At 48.6% G+C, this 14822-nt stretch overlaps 1 protein-coding gene across 1 annotated transcript in view; it reads right to left on the bottom strand.

The window, feature by feature from the left end:
* Positions 1–5: 5 nt before the first annotated feature.
* Positions 6–14822, bottom strand: part of REL (REL proto-oncogene, NF-kB subunit) — a 30523-nt gene continuing 15706 nt past the window's right edge. Inside the window, exons 5-10 of the mRNA XM_054290238.1 lie at positions 8380–8520; positions 5410–5514; positions 4973–5185; positions 4579–4647; positions 4402–4476; positions 6–3677 (exon numbers count right to left, since the gene is read on the bottom strand). Coding sequence (XP_054146213.1) covers positions 3016–3677; positions 4402–4476; positions 4579–4647; positions 4973–5185; positions 5410–5514; positions 8380–8520 — 1265 coding nt within the window. The 3' untranslated portion in view covers positions 6–3015. The remainder of the gene's footprint in view (positions 3678–4401; positions 4477–4578; positions 4648–4972; positions 5186–5409; positions 5515–8379; positions 8521–14822) is intronic.

Genomic DNA, 14822 nt, shown 5'->3' on the forward strand with positions numbered 1-14822 from the left:
GAGGCTCTAAAAGTGTTAATAAATACATTTTTAAAGAGCTCCTTTAAGGCTCTGCCTGTGCTGGGCTGTCAGAACTTGTGTCTGTAACATAAGTAATTCAGAAGCTCCTGTTTTTCTAACACAGAAATTTGATTCAGACAGAAATACTATTTTTGGTTTTAATATTAAAGCTCTTATGAGCAACACATTCCATGACTAGTTCTCAGATAATAATCTGCAGCCAGGAAGGAAATGTCATTAATGATAGAAAACTAAAGAAACTGAATGCAGAAAACAAAAGGGAATTTCATATCTGCGTGATTTCTTGAAACTCACAGTGAGCTAAAATACAATTTATAAATTCCATAATCTACAAGGGAAAGCAAAAATGTAAACAAGACTGTGCTCTCTGGACACAACAGGCATGGGAAGAGCTGCTCCAAGGGAAAATGGAGCCTGGGGGGGAGAGGGAAAGGGCTGCCAAGGACACACAAGGCTCTTCCCTGTGCAGCCCCTGCAAGGCAGAGAGCTCCTCCCAAACTCCCAGGCTGGTTATTTTTATGGGAAATCTGAAGTACCCAAATGTGGGGAGGGTGGAAGCTGATATGCAAATATCCCTGAGCTCTTGAGGCAGTTCTTGGGCAGAAATGAAACTGAGAAAAGTAATCTGGGGGTCTGAACTTTGTTTCCAGTCCAGTTTTGCAACCGTCACACACTGAATATTGCAGCAATAATATTCATGTTGCACTTGGGCCTTCAGCTGATTTTTAGGAGTATTTTTGTGAGTGCCCAGACTGGGTGTTTGGTGAGAGCCAGATTCCATCTTGTATTTCCCCAGCTGGACACCTCTAATGCCTCCCCCTGCATTTTGGTTTTGCATCAGCTCAGCTGGGCCTGGAGAGAGCTGGACTGGCAGCACAGCTCAGCCAAAAGCATCTGTGCCCTGGTCCCCTCTGCCTAAAAACCAACAGCTCTGCCCCAAAACCTGCTCAGGCAGATCAGCCCTCACATGCCTGAGGTTTTATAGCAACAGGGAGCAGAAAATACCCCAAAAAAGCCCAGGATAAGCAGCCCAGAACCTACCTTGTCCCTTTCCCTGCCTGCCCGTGGTGAGGGACGTCACGAAGCCGAGGAGCTGCAGAAGCTGAGCACTTTGTATAACCAGTTTCTTTTAATTACCAAACCAACTCGTTTATAAAGGAAACCAGAACTTTGAAAATATTTAATTATACAGTAAAAACAAATTATACTACAAAGAGCTTTATAAAGTGAGCAGAGGGTTTTCTGAAGTTAGCAAAATGTTTACATTTAATATACTTAAAACTGAGAACTTCAAAAAAAAAGAACAATAAACAACACGATTCAAACTGTCTGTGTATTTCTTTGGCCTTTCTATTGCTTAGGAGTGGAGGAGAGGTGCAGAAGTGAGTAAAAACTGCTTTAAAACAGTTTTCAGTTTGTTGTGCACCTGGAGTCAGGGGAAGCAGTTTCCAATGCTCACCTGACTGATGGAACTCCAGCAGCAGCACTGGAGTGCTCCCAATGCAATGGATTCCTGCAGGGAAGGCATCCCTGCTTTCCTGAAAGCCACAGAGGGGTTCTGGAGCACCTTTTGTTGTGTACAACTCTACATCTCAAGTGGCTTGTTTGATTTGGGGGCTGGGTTGAGGACAAGTTGTTGCTTTTTTTTGTTGTTGTGCTCATAGTGCAATTTTACATCACCAAAAGGTGACAAGGGGGACCTTACCTGCCCTAAAGAGCAGCTGTGTCCCTTAGAAATACTCAGACATTTCCCTGTGTTGCTTTTAAAAAAATAAGAGCATAATAAAGTTGCCAAGGCCAGAGTATCTTACCCAGCCAGGTACCTCCAGCTGGAGGTGTCAGGAACAGCTCCTGCTCAGGCTAAGAGTGAAGACTGGGAATCAAGTGGGTGGGAAGAACTTCTGGTCCCTGATACGGAGGACAGAGGAGTGGTTTTAATTAGTACAGACTGAAATGGCTTTAAAAGTTGTTAATAGAGGTGAGGCTGCAGCAGGGCAGCCTCTGGCTTTGCCCTCCTGGGAGGGGGTGGTGCTGGGGAGGCAGGACCTGAGCCTTTTTGAAGCAGTCACTTGCATAGCAGGAAACTGCCAGGATACCTGAGGAAAGAGTGAGTAAGTGGATACTCTGGCTCCAGAGATTCCTGCCTTTCCAAATCTCACTCACATGGCAGCTGCACACACACACAAACAAGCTGCAGAGCAGTATCAGCTTCATTCCTAAAGCTACAGGGGCATGGCTTGTGAGATTGTGCAGTCTGGCTGGAGTGCAGACAAGTCCTCACTTTCTGTTCCTTGTCTTGTGCAGTGATTTCCTTTACAACAGAGCTTTTACAACTATTTAAAAACTCAAACCTTCCGGTCTTTTTAAATATATCTAACAATGACATAGTCATTAAAAAAAATTTATGAGTAAATTTGCCTTCAAAGCAAACGGAGTGTGGTGACAGCGTGGAAAATCAATACACGTTCTCATTTTAGGAGAAGAATATTTATAGAAAGGGGATTTAAAACCCAAATCTTTCAAGTAAGTTGAGCAGAACTCAGGTGCCATTCATTAGACAGGACTGAATTAGAGTGCTCACGTGCAGGGTTTTTTTCCTAATTTCTGTACTATCAAAATTTAAATTTAATTTCTATAGCAAAAATGGCTATTTCAAAACAACTTCAACCCTGTGAAGTACTTGAAACTTTAACCCTTCTGAAGATGCCAGCTTTTACAGCCCCAAAGGTAAGGAAGCTTTAAGTGTTAACAGTTCCCACTTCTAAAAACACATCTACAAGATACTTTAAGGTACAGAAACCCCAAACCCCACTCCCACCTCCCTCTTTAGGGGCACCACTGTGGGCTGCAATAAATAACCTTTAAGTTATAACCTGAAACTTGCACGGCAACATTCTGAAAGAGAAGAAAGCAGGGACTCCAGAAGGGTAAATGACATGAAAGACTCCTCTCCAGGCAGCAGCACCGGCGGAGCTTTCCACAGGCAGCGCCGGCTCACGGGTGATAGCTCTGCAGGATGTTATCGAAGGGGAACGACTGGTAGAGCTCCTCGGCGTGGACACCGTCGGTGTCGTAGAAGTGCCCGTCGGGCAGGCCGCCCTGCTGGCCCAGCCGGGGCTCGCCCAGCCCCTCCGCGTCCATGAAGCCGTAGGCGGGCTCGGCCAGGCCGGGCTGCGCTGAGGGGAAGGCGGCGCCGGGCCCGGCCGGGGGCAGCTGGAGCGGGGGCTGCTGCCGCTGGCCGCCCAGCACGGCGGCGCTGAAGCGCTCCAGGCTCAGGCTGCCGCAGCCCATGTCCTCCGTGTCCATGGGCAGCCCGGAGCCGCCGGGGAGGCCCTGCTGCAGCTCGGGGCCCGGCAGCCCCGCGGCGCCCAGCCCGTTGGCGCTGCCGAAGGTCCGGAAGAAGCTCGATTCCTTCTCGTCGGGCCAGGCCAGGGCGCTGCCGTCGGGGAAGGCCGGCAGGGAGGCGCTGCCCTGCGGCTCGGTGCTGAAGCTGCCGCCGTGCTGGAGGGAGCCCAGCGCCCAGAACGGGGTGTTCAGCAAGTCCTGCTTGCTCGGCCCCGCCGGCGGCTGCGAGCAGCTCGCGTACAGCTGGCTCGGGTTGGACAGGGCTCCCAGCCCCGGGGACATCGTCAGCGAGGAGGGAAACACGTTGGGTTCTACGGAGAGAATGCCTCTTTTTAGGGATTTTGGGGGTTTTGTGTTTTTTTCTTCAAAGTACAAGCGGTAAAAGGCAAAGGAAAGACAGCAAGATTGCACGGGTGTTTCCACTGTCTATTTGCTTCACTGCTGTCCAGGATGGACCCCGGAGTTGTGGGCAGCAGCAAGAGAGCTGCTTACTGTCACAAACATCCTTTCCTTAGGATTTTTCCTCCTGAGAAGCTGAGAGGCCTCAGGAACAAAATGTAAACAATGGTTATCTGCTGCTGTGGGATGCAACAGGTGCATCTGTGATTGGTCTCATGTGGTTGTTTCTCATTAATGGCCAGTCACAGTCAGCTGGCTCGGACTCTGTCCGAGCCACAAGCTTTTGTTATCATTCCTTCTTTTTCTATTCTTAGCCGGCCTTCTGATGAAATCCTTTCTTCTATTCTTTTAGTATAGTTTTAATATAATATGTATCATAAAATAATCAAGCCTTCTGAAACATGGAGTCAGATCCTTGTCTCTTCCCTCACCCTAAGACCCCTGTGAACACAGTCACAGCTTACTTCACCCCTCTATGGCCCATACTGAGGGTGACACAAAGAACTGATAGCTTGAAGTTTGTACAGTCAGAAGCATCACTGTCTTACAGGAAGAAAGCCTCAAGATATTAGAATTTCAAGCAAAGAGAGGGCACTATCTGCTTAAAGCACTGTCAGACTGCAGGCAAAAGCCTACCTTTCTTAATTGCCTTCCCCTCAGGAGTGACCACAGGGAATGAGGCTACCTTGGGCCTCTCCATCGTGTTGGATCCTATGATGGAACAAAACATGAGTGTGCAGCATTTACAGGGAACAGCTCCAGCTAAACGTAAGTTCACTCAAACAAGAAGAAAAAGACAAATATTTTCCTTACCACAGTCCTGTATGAGCTTCTGCCAAGCCAACGTTGATCTCTGCCTTTTTGCTTTGTTGCCATATGGATCTGGAGAGAAAGGAGTGGAAGGGGAAAGTTGTATTTCTCTTTAAGGATGGCCTAAAGGAGCTCCCTAGTGGCACCAAGTTGTAGTAGGAATTATTTAAAGGAAAACATTTGCAGGCATGGCAGCACTAACAAACCATGCCAGTGTTACCCAGCAGTAATTCTGGTGATTTCACTGGAAGAGGGAATAACTGACTGCTCTAACTTTCAAACCCCAAACTCTACTTTGCTGAAGCAGCGCTGTGGATTTCCTATTAATTAAGCCACCACCACGAGCCCTGCATTGACCATGGCTGCTCAGAAGCTCATCCCACGGTGGGAACCGTACCCTTTTCATCTGGCAGGTATCTGAAATCCATGGGCTCGCTGACTTCCTGGTCCGAGGGCCTGCGCAGCTGCATCTTCACGGTGACGGGCTCGGAGATGTCCCTGAGGAACGGCGGCGTCCGGAACACGATGGCGACCTGGCGGTGCACGTCGGCCTGGGAGAAGGAGCCCTTGGCCTCCCAGTTGTCCAGCACAAACCTCACTTCTATGTCATCTAGGCCAGGAGAAACAGAAGGTGCTTGTCAGGCTGGAAAACTGAGAACTTGCAGCAGAAAGAAGGGGGAGCAAGGTGAGGAGCTGAGATCCCACGAACCTGGAAGCTGTTCCACCCAGCTCCAAACCCGAACCATTCTGGGGTGTGTGCTGGAGGGTTTCAGCCCCCCAGCAGGAATGTGTCCATTTGGGAAAAAGGGAGAGAGAAAACCTAGTCCAGGTTACCTTTCTGGACTTTGTCACACAGCAGAAATATTTCATCTCCTCCTTTGACGCTTCCACAGTTCTTGTTCACACGACAAATTCTCAATTCTGCGGTGTTGGGGGCTCCTGGAAGCAAACAGGCAGATTTAATGGCCCAGAATTGCTGCGACTTCAGAGTGTGACACCCTGAAATCCACACAAAGCAATTTCCTCCATACAGGAAATTCAGCAGCAGGGTCTGACATTCCATGATCCTACAGCTTATCTCCAAGCACAAGACACCAGCACTGCTGTGCCACCACTCCCTAACCATTGTAGAGCAGTCCTAAATACTTCCCCCACTGAAGTGGTTGTGCTCAGCCCCCCTGCCCTTCAAGCTGCAGAATTCAGGGCAGTTGTGTGGGTGACTGATGACCTGGTACAGTCACACTTCTCTGGAAAGAGCTGGGCTAGCAAGTCAGGAGAATTCCCCTCTCTGAGGATCTGGCTGCAGTTCTGTTCTCAGAGCTGCTTGGCCACCCAGCCTCCCCTCTGTTTCCCTCTGCAGGTGTCCAGGAGCAGCTCCATAATTTCACACCTTCACTGAGGGCAGCAGGTTCACCCCAAAGCACTCAAACTTCCAGCCCTAGACTGTGGCTGTACAAGAACAGCCCTCAGGACAGCTGGGGATGCAGAGGTGCCTCCCTCCCAGCATGAATTAGCCCCCACTGAAGGCTGCACAATCTCATGGCCATGGGTGACTCCAGTGGGATGGAGCCACGCTCTGCCTGGTGGTGTCTGGCTCCATTCTGGAGCAGCAGCTCCAAACACATTTAAAATGTCTGGAATGATCCAGCTGGTGCTGCTTGGACACCATGAAACTGATTCTCCATGACGCTCCACCACCACAGGCTCCCCATTCCAGACTCAGAGAAGGAAAACCAAAATCAAAGCTCATGGTATCAACCTCAAAAAAAAAAAAAAAAAACCAAACAAAAAACCAACAAACAATCAAAAACCAAACCAAACCAATTTGCTTTAGACTCTCAGTTTGAATCAATTCCTACCCAAGTACAGCTAGATTACACCTAGAGTAGAGCTCTGGTAACCTCTCACCAGTCCCCATTAGGCAGTTACTATCTGCAGTTCTACTGTCACTGTTCTAGTGGGAGCTCAGCCCCATGCACTACATGACACACACCACTTCATTTGCTGAATGAATCAGAACCCTTCAAGGGAGGGGAAACCAAACAAACCCAGAAACAGCACAGGGCCATGTGATTGGCAGCGTCACAGTGAGCTCTTCACAGGAAGGGTAAATTAAGAATTGTGAGGAAAAGCCTAATTTTACCATGTTTCACTTCTGTGTGCTTGAATGGCATCAACAGCAGAGAATCAAGGAGTGGTCTGGGTTGGAAGGGACCTTAAAGATCATCCATTTCCAACTCCCCAGCCATGGGCAGGGACAACTTCCCCTATCCCAGGTTGCTCAGAGCCCCATCCAGCCTGGCCTTGGACACTTCCAGGGATGGGGCACAGCTTCTCTGGGCAGCCTGTGCCCTGGTACAGTCACACTTCTCTGGAAAGAGCTGGGCTAGCTATGAAGGATGAGAAAGAGAAGAAAATCTGGATTTGAAGTGTCCAAGCTGGCTCCCATGGTATCTCTTTGCTCCTAATCTGAGCAGATCTGTGGAGGCTCAGAGCCCAGGGGTGCCCAGCCTGCAGTCCCTGTCCCCTGAGGGCACAGCCTGGCTGTTGGACAGAGCAGCTCTAAGCAGGCTGACACTTTTAAAAGCAACTAGGATGTGAAACTGAGCAGGGCTGTTCTTTACAATGTGTGGTTGGGTTTATTTACAGAGCTGCTGTGCTACAGGGAGGGCTCAGGGTGTCAGAGCTGCCCACAGACACCCAGCACCGCCCCTGCTTCCCCCACAGCAGCTCTGCAGGCTCTGACATCAGCCCACCAGCTGTAATCATGATTTGGCACATTTTTAAATGGCAGCTGAGGCAGAGCTGCAAATCTGGTGCATCAGTTTTTTATCTCAGCCCTGATTATTTCAGTGCAAGGGCTCTCAGTGACACAATGCTAGCAGCTCCAGCTTCTACATCGTTCTGGAGGAGACTCTAATTATATCAGAGCCATCTGAGATCATACTCAGCATACTCACAATGGTTTGTGCCCACATCAACACAATCCTAACAACTTCAGGAAATGCAGATTCATTTTATTCAGTACTTTCTGCTAAAATGGACGTCAAATATTTAGCACGGAAATGCTCATGGTGCAGAAATTAAAAACGCTGCAGGGAAGTTTTTCAGGATTAAGAGTTCTTTTGCTACTCTGCTCCCAGAGAGGAGTCCAGCACACACTGGGGGCTAAAATCCTCAGCTGCTGATGCCCTAGGGATGCCCAGTTTTGTGGAATGTGGAAAACAATGCCAAGGAGTGTCACACACTTCTGCACCCTCCTGGGTGACCAAGGACTCCTCCATTGCCCACCTGTACATGGAACAGCCACCAACCAGGACACAAAAGGCCTTCACACAGTTTCCCACTGGCAAGAATCTCTCCTGCAGGTCACATTCTAGAGCCCTCACAAGGCAAAGGCAAGACTCCTCGAGGGCACAAACAGGCTCCAGAGGACTCTTGGAAAGCAGATCAGCCTGGAGGCAGCCATGCATCTCACTACTATCACTTGAATCCCTTGGCACATCAGGCATGAACCCTTCCTTGCAATCACACTGCTGCGGTGAACAAGGGCTGGAAAAACGCCTGGGTGTGAGTCCAGGAATGCCACGGACAATCCTCACTCTGGCTGGCCAACATTTCACCCTGGGATCGTGTCTGAATGTTTGCTCACTGTGCCTTGCCATGGGACACCCATGCACCTGGCAGTCCCAAGCCACAGAAGCGACTCAGAGCTGGCACAGGCCTCAGGAAGGGAAAGAAGCTGAAGAGAAGAACAAAAGGGGAAAGCAAAGAGAGCCATGTGGCTGAGCCATTGGTACTCACTGTTGTCGTAGATGGGGTTGGAGATCAGAGGAGGCAGGGCTATGCTGTAGTTGCCGTGCTCATCGGGGAGGAAGGCCTGGAAGCAGAGCCGCACCACGTTCAGGTCGTACTCGTCGATGTTGTGCAGCTGCTCCTCGGGCACTGCAGGACACACAGCACCCAGGTCAGGCACAGAACCAGCACCAATTCCTCACCAAACTGGGGATGAGCCCTCACCAGTACAAGAGATGGAGTTGCCCAGCTGGACAGGGGCTGCATGAATTAATCCCTTGCTCACACAACTGATACTGAAGCCTTTCATGCCTTCCCTGCACCCAACAAAGCTCTCTGAGCTCTCAGCTGTTCCTTGTGCCTGGGTTCCTCACCTTGCCTGCCACAACAGTTTCATATAGCTATAGCTTAAAAGTAATTTTTTATTCTTTGTGCATGATAAAATTTACAAAATTAATGTTGTTGCCCAAGAGAAATACTTTGGTACAAAGGGATCCTAGGGTCCCATTAAAGATTTTCTTTGGCTACATGCTATCATTATTTTCCTCTGGAGACTGAGATGGAAGGAGAGTCAGAAGGCAATGCCTGGGGCAAGAATGAAGCTGAAACAACAGAAACCTCTCCCCATCACCACCAGCAGTGTCACAGCTGTACCTTTCAGAGCAGGGATCAATGGAGCCATTGGGATACAGATTTGTGACACAGGAAGGAAAGCCTTGCTGGAAAGGATCCATTTCCTTGCATATCCCTCCCAGTGTAAAGCCCAGCAATGCATAACCCAAACTCAGCACTTCAATTCTGTTCACTCCTTATTTTAATTAATTGCAAGACACAAGGCCTAGGGTATCATTACTGAACATTTCATGTATTCCCAGCTTAATGGACAATTCTGGGAAGAGCAGCCCCCTCTGAATTCGACACTTTCCTTTAAGGTGTGACACTAAACCATTGTGTTGGCATTCAATGCTAGTAAAAATGAGAAACTGGCTTAATTTCACTGAAGTAGAAGTACTGATAATTAAAATAATTGCAAGTGTTTCTGTCTCCCCAAACCCCTCCCAGCAGCAGTGCAGCTGTTCCACACTCTTCACAGCTACCCAAAGCCAACATGTGCCAAGCCACCAGATCACCAGCTCTCCACTCTCCTCCCCTCCCTTTCAAAGGGCTCTTGCAAGAGCAGAAGATTAAACGTGGCTGTGATAAGCAGCCTGGGGACCACGCTGTACTGATTAGATTGCCTGCTCTGACCTTTAGCATTTATCACTGGCTCAGGTCCCCACCCTGCCACGAGTGGGATTCCACAATGCCCACTTGAGTGCCTTCTTCCTTTTACCTTTTGATAAGTGTGAAATTGTAAGTGTGATGAGCTCAGAACACTTTCCACTGGGCACTCTGAGTCCTTCTGGTGCTCTGAATATCAATTTCTCCTGGTCTCTGGTGCAAAGGGAAATCAAGTCACCTTTCCCCTTTCCAAGCCTGTGATCTGCAGTATCTCAAGGCAAATACAGCAGTGAATACAAACCTGAGCAACAACTGTGTGAGTTTCAGAAGTGCTGAGCCCAGGGGAGTCCTGCCTGTGGCACTGTGCAGGTTGGGGCTGGCTGTGCCACCAGACACACACAGTTTTATGCTTTAATGCCCTTCCTTAGCTCACCTGCTACCCTGAAAGAGGATCTTTAGGAAACGGGTCTGGAGCAGAGAGCTCCTCAGCCTGACCTGGATTTGGCTGAGTTACAGCCCAGCTGCCTCTGGGTACAGCTGATTCAGGGAACACAGAAGGAAAAGTGCACTTCCAAAAGGCACCTTGCAGAAGGGCTATCAGGAGAGCACCTCTAATCCATAATCCATGCCCTGACATCATGGAAGCTCCCAAGGACACCCTGACATGAGGGCTCACATTCCTGTTAGCCATTGGTGACCATGTGGGTCCCTGCAGAGAGCTAAGGGGTGCTCACACCTCAAACCTGTTCACAATCAAACAAAGATTCAGTACCTTTGCCTGAGTAAGCTGCCTGTGGATGGAAGCTGAGCACGAACTCTGGATCTGGTTCCTGACCCTGAAGCCAAAGCGAGGACATTGTGGTTGTGCAAGCAAGGCCCTCTCTCACGCTAAAGGAGCCTCAGCCCCGCTCTGGGCCCTCCACAGGGAAATGTGACTCTTCCTCAGAAACATCTAACAGCAGACTGAAGCCTAAGAGTGCTCTATAAAAGCAAAAATACTCTAGATATGGAGAACGTTAGCAATGCTAATGCTCAAATGATGTCATTTCCTCTGCCACAAACTTGCGCAAATTCCCAATAAATCTGTCCAACACCTGACACGGGAGTGGTGTGCCAGGAACGGCAAGGGACAGAATCACTGGGTACAGCTCATTCTATTGCAGCAAAACCACTGCTCCTGATTTGCATGTTTACATAAACCATTTAATAGAATCTTTAAAAATCCAGGGTTTGAAAGAGGAAGCGTTCAGTCAAGAGTGATTCCTCTTGGGCTATTTTTAACCCCACAAGAAGAACATAAAAGTGCAAGAAAAGGAGAACAAGACAGCTGCAACTCCATCTTGTGATGACAGGCTTCAAAAAAGAGAGAGACACCAGATTCCATGTGCATATGAAGAAGCACACAGCTTTCACCAATTTCAAAACAAGACAACCATCCAAACAAAACAAAATGCTGTTATTTTTAACAAACATCTAATCCTGCTCCCTCTGAAGTCCATTTGAGAGCAGCCTCTGCCTTGGAGTGGATGCTGGCTGACACCTTGGGAATATTAAAAGCAAACAAAGCCGAGGCAGACAAACAGCCTGAGTAACGCCCGGAGCGCGGCCGGGTGGAGGATGGCCATGTCACCCCATCTTATTCCACCAGCTCCTGTGCAGAGGGACAACAGAGGGGTTAAACCTGACAAACCTGCAGTCATTAGAGTTAGGAAACGCTGTCGAAGATTTTGGGAACGCTATGTACTGGAGAGGAGGAGCAGCCACCCCACCAAGCTCCGTGCAAGCAGGACAGAAACCGGGGGCATCACAGGTGGGAAGGAAAAACATCATCCCATGCGGCACCTTGGGGGCACAGGTGTGGTGAAAAAAGGCTCCAACACAACACAAAAACCAAAAAAAACAAAAAGGGAAGGAGTTCTCTGGTTTTGGCAAGGGTTCAACTTCCTCTTCTGACTGCTGCTCACTGTGTGGTACCACACCTTAGTGTCTTCATCTGGATCCAGCTGAAGGAGCTGGAGCCCAACCAAAAGCCTGGGTATACTCCTGTGATGGCCCAGTCTAATTACAAAAAATAGCCTTCACCTGGCAGAAGTGCTTTAACTGTAGTTAACTCTGCACACAGGAACACATGAAGGACTATTCATAAGCTTTACAAGGAGCTTTCAGAAGCAACTCAAAGAAATTAAAATAATATTTTAAAAATAACTAAAATTCTAAGGTAAATACGGAGTATGGTGTAAAAAATGCTCATAAAAAATACCAGCAGCACCATGGTAAAAGAAATGCAACCCCAGTCACCAAGATTCTGGCAGTAGGGTTGCAAAAGGAAAACCTGCAGTTATGGCCAAACCCAGCGAGGATTTGTTGTTCATCTGGAAAGGCACTACAATAACTAAATAATTTCATTATAGAGCTGTTTACAACTCTAATGAAAAAAATGCTGGTTTCTCAGCTTTACTAAATAATTACCTTGGAAATAATTCCCTAATCCACTGTCTGCTAAGGTGGGAAGGGACCAACACAGTCCCAGTGTGGGCAAAACACCCCACGTGGGCTGGACTGTGAACTCCTTCCAACCTGAGCTGGCTGATCCAGGCAGCTCGCAGGCATCAGGTTTGGGCTGTCTCTGTCTCCAAGATATCGTCTCTAAAATCCAGAGATACCCCACTGGGATTCCACTGAGATCCTGCTGGATTTGCTTCTGTAACACAAAATTGGAGACTTTCTGGGTTCAACACCCCAACGTGCAAGTCCAAGGTCGGACACAAAATTAAAGATGCTGGTAATGTCAGGCATCCTGTTTATTAATTTCTAATTATAGTTTTATTGGTTTTTTAGTATTTCAATACCTTTCAACACCCAGCAAGGCCAATGAAATGCCACTTATATGATTAATTTAATGGGGGGTTAAGGGCTCTGATGTTCATTCATGAGGTGATGCATCAGGGAAAGTGGAAGTTTATTCTGAACACTGAAATGATCAAGGGTTTGGTTTTTTGACTGATAACACCTATCAAACAGCACATACCTCACACAGAGCCCACCATCCAGCTAATGATGTCACCCATCTGGAGTGGGCAGCGCTGGAGGCATCTCAGCTTAACCTGCATGGAAACTTCCAGGGCAATGTGGTGTGACACAGTCAGAGAGGGGGCTCTGTGGAGAGCACAGCTCACCCTGCTGCCAAGGGACATCCTGTGACCTTCCCCTGTCACTGAGGGGCTGCAGGGCCACATGAGCCACATGAGATGTCAAAGAGAATGACCTTCCTCCAGTTAAAACACCCAGAGATCACACCTCATTAATAATCATCACACATCATTCCCCACATGTGTGGGGAGCACACATCATTAATAATCATCATGAGTTGTTTCTCTCTTACGCAGATGAGGGTTTTTAATTTAGGGATATGCTGGGAGCTCAGTTTCATTTAAGGGATGAGACAGAAGTGGTTTGCCTGCAGGGTTTTGCTCCTGGAGTACAAAGATACCCCCCTTGGCCCTGATACCGACTGGGCAGTCTAACTCGGCCCATGCCCCAGGTTTTGCTGCCAAAGGTGGCTCTGCCCAACGTTTCCAGCACTGCTCAGGCTGGCTCAGCTCTCATGTGGTGAATCAGATCAAGGAACTGGTCTGGCTCAGAACTATCTTGCCAGAAGGGAAGAGGAAAAGGCTTGTTTGCAGCCAGCTGGTTCCCACGACAGGCAGCCCTGGCGCGAGGGAATCGGTGGAAGCAGAGCTTCTTCCAGGGCTGCTGCTGATTTACAGCAGGCTCAGCCAGGCAGGGAAATGGGCTGCAGGCCACAGGTCCCTCTTGGTGCCCAGGAGGTCCATTTCAGACCCAGCTCATCCCCCAGCCTGTGTCCCTGCTGGTGCTGGGGTAGCCTTTTACTAACACTTCCCAAGGGGTTGGATAATAGAATGGTCTGGGTTGGAAAGGACCTTAAAGCTCATCCAGATCCACCCCCTGCCATGGGCAGGGACACTGTCCACTGTCCCAGGTTGCTCCAAGCCCCATCCAACCTGGACACTTCCAGGTTCTCTGTGCAGCTTCTCTGTGGGCACCCTGTGCCAGGGCTTCAGCACCATTAAAGGATTTCCTTTGTATATCCAACCTAAATTCCTCTTTTTCTGGGAATCCATTACTCCTTGTCCTATCACTACAGTCCCTGATGAAGAGTCCTGGTGAAGCTGGGAACAAGGAGAGGGAAGGACTGTGGCAGCACTGTGTTTCTTCTCCCAATGCACCTACACCTGTTGTATTCCACTGAGATCCACAAAAATCAATCAATTCTGCAGGAAACAAAGGAGAAACTTTCACCTGTACCTTGAAACAGAATGTGCATCAGCAACACACATTTTTCAAAAAGCAAAATGTCAGTGAGTTGGTGAGTGCGAACAACTAAAATTCAGATTCCATTCTACAGCCAGTAAATGACCAAACTTCTGTGGATTCATTTCCCTGGTTTACAAAAGAAAGAAATGCAGGGGAGGCAAATGGCCTGGCCAAGGGAAGAACTGGGAATACAAATTACAACTTTTAAAACTCAGCACTTGTTTTGTGTAGACAGTGTTTCTCTGGTTTCCTTTCCTGTTTTAAGTTCAGTGTGAAAAAGGTGAAGTTGGAACAGATTTAAACAAGTGTATCCATTAGCCTCTGTACATTCCTGATACCTTTCTTTGGCAGTTTCTGTTTCTATCATAAAGAAGTCAGCATGTTTGTCTTGCTACCTGGTAATTTTCCTTTTTAAACAATTTGAAAGGGGGCTGTCCTTCATTATTAACACATGCATTTTGGAATGAGCAGAAAGGAGCATTTGCATGACAGCAGAGGAACAAAGGGTTCCCAAAGCTAAGCCAGGGCCATGGCACCATCAGGACATGCAGCTTCCCCTGAGTGGGTTTGCTCTGTGCCCCTTCAAAAGCTGATGACTGTCACTACTAAGATTTTACACCTCAGGATGTAACTGGGGGGCTGCTCATTTGTTTTAATACAAGAAAAGAAGCTCAAAGCTCCTTGTGATGTCCGAGGAGATCGTTACAGCAGACACCTTCAACCCATTGCCAAGAGCCGCCCACGGAATCCATGAAACTCCACAACACTCCCTGTGGAGCTGGCACAGGTGGAGAGGGGGATGCTGGGGACGACACAGGAGAGCAGCAGCAGAGGAGAGGGGGTTTCTCATGGAAGCAGAGGCGGAGGAAGCGCGGAGGGGGCGGCGTGGGCAGGGC

This window comes from Melozone crissalis, unplaced genomic scaffold (genome assembly GCF_028551555.1).
Source record: "Melozone crissalis strain CALT ecotype California unplaced genomic scaffold, PUWL_Pcris_2 ptg000081l_1, whole genome shotgun sequence".
Taxonomy (NCBI): domain Eukaryota; kingdom Metazoa; phylum Chordata; class Aves; order Passeriformes; family Passerellidae; genus Melozone; species Melozone crissalis.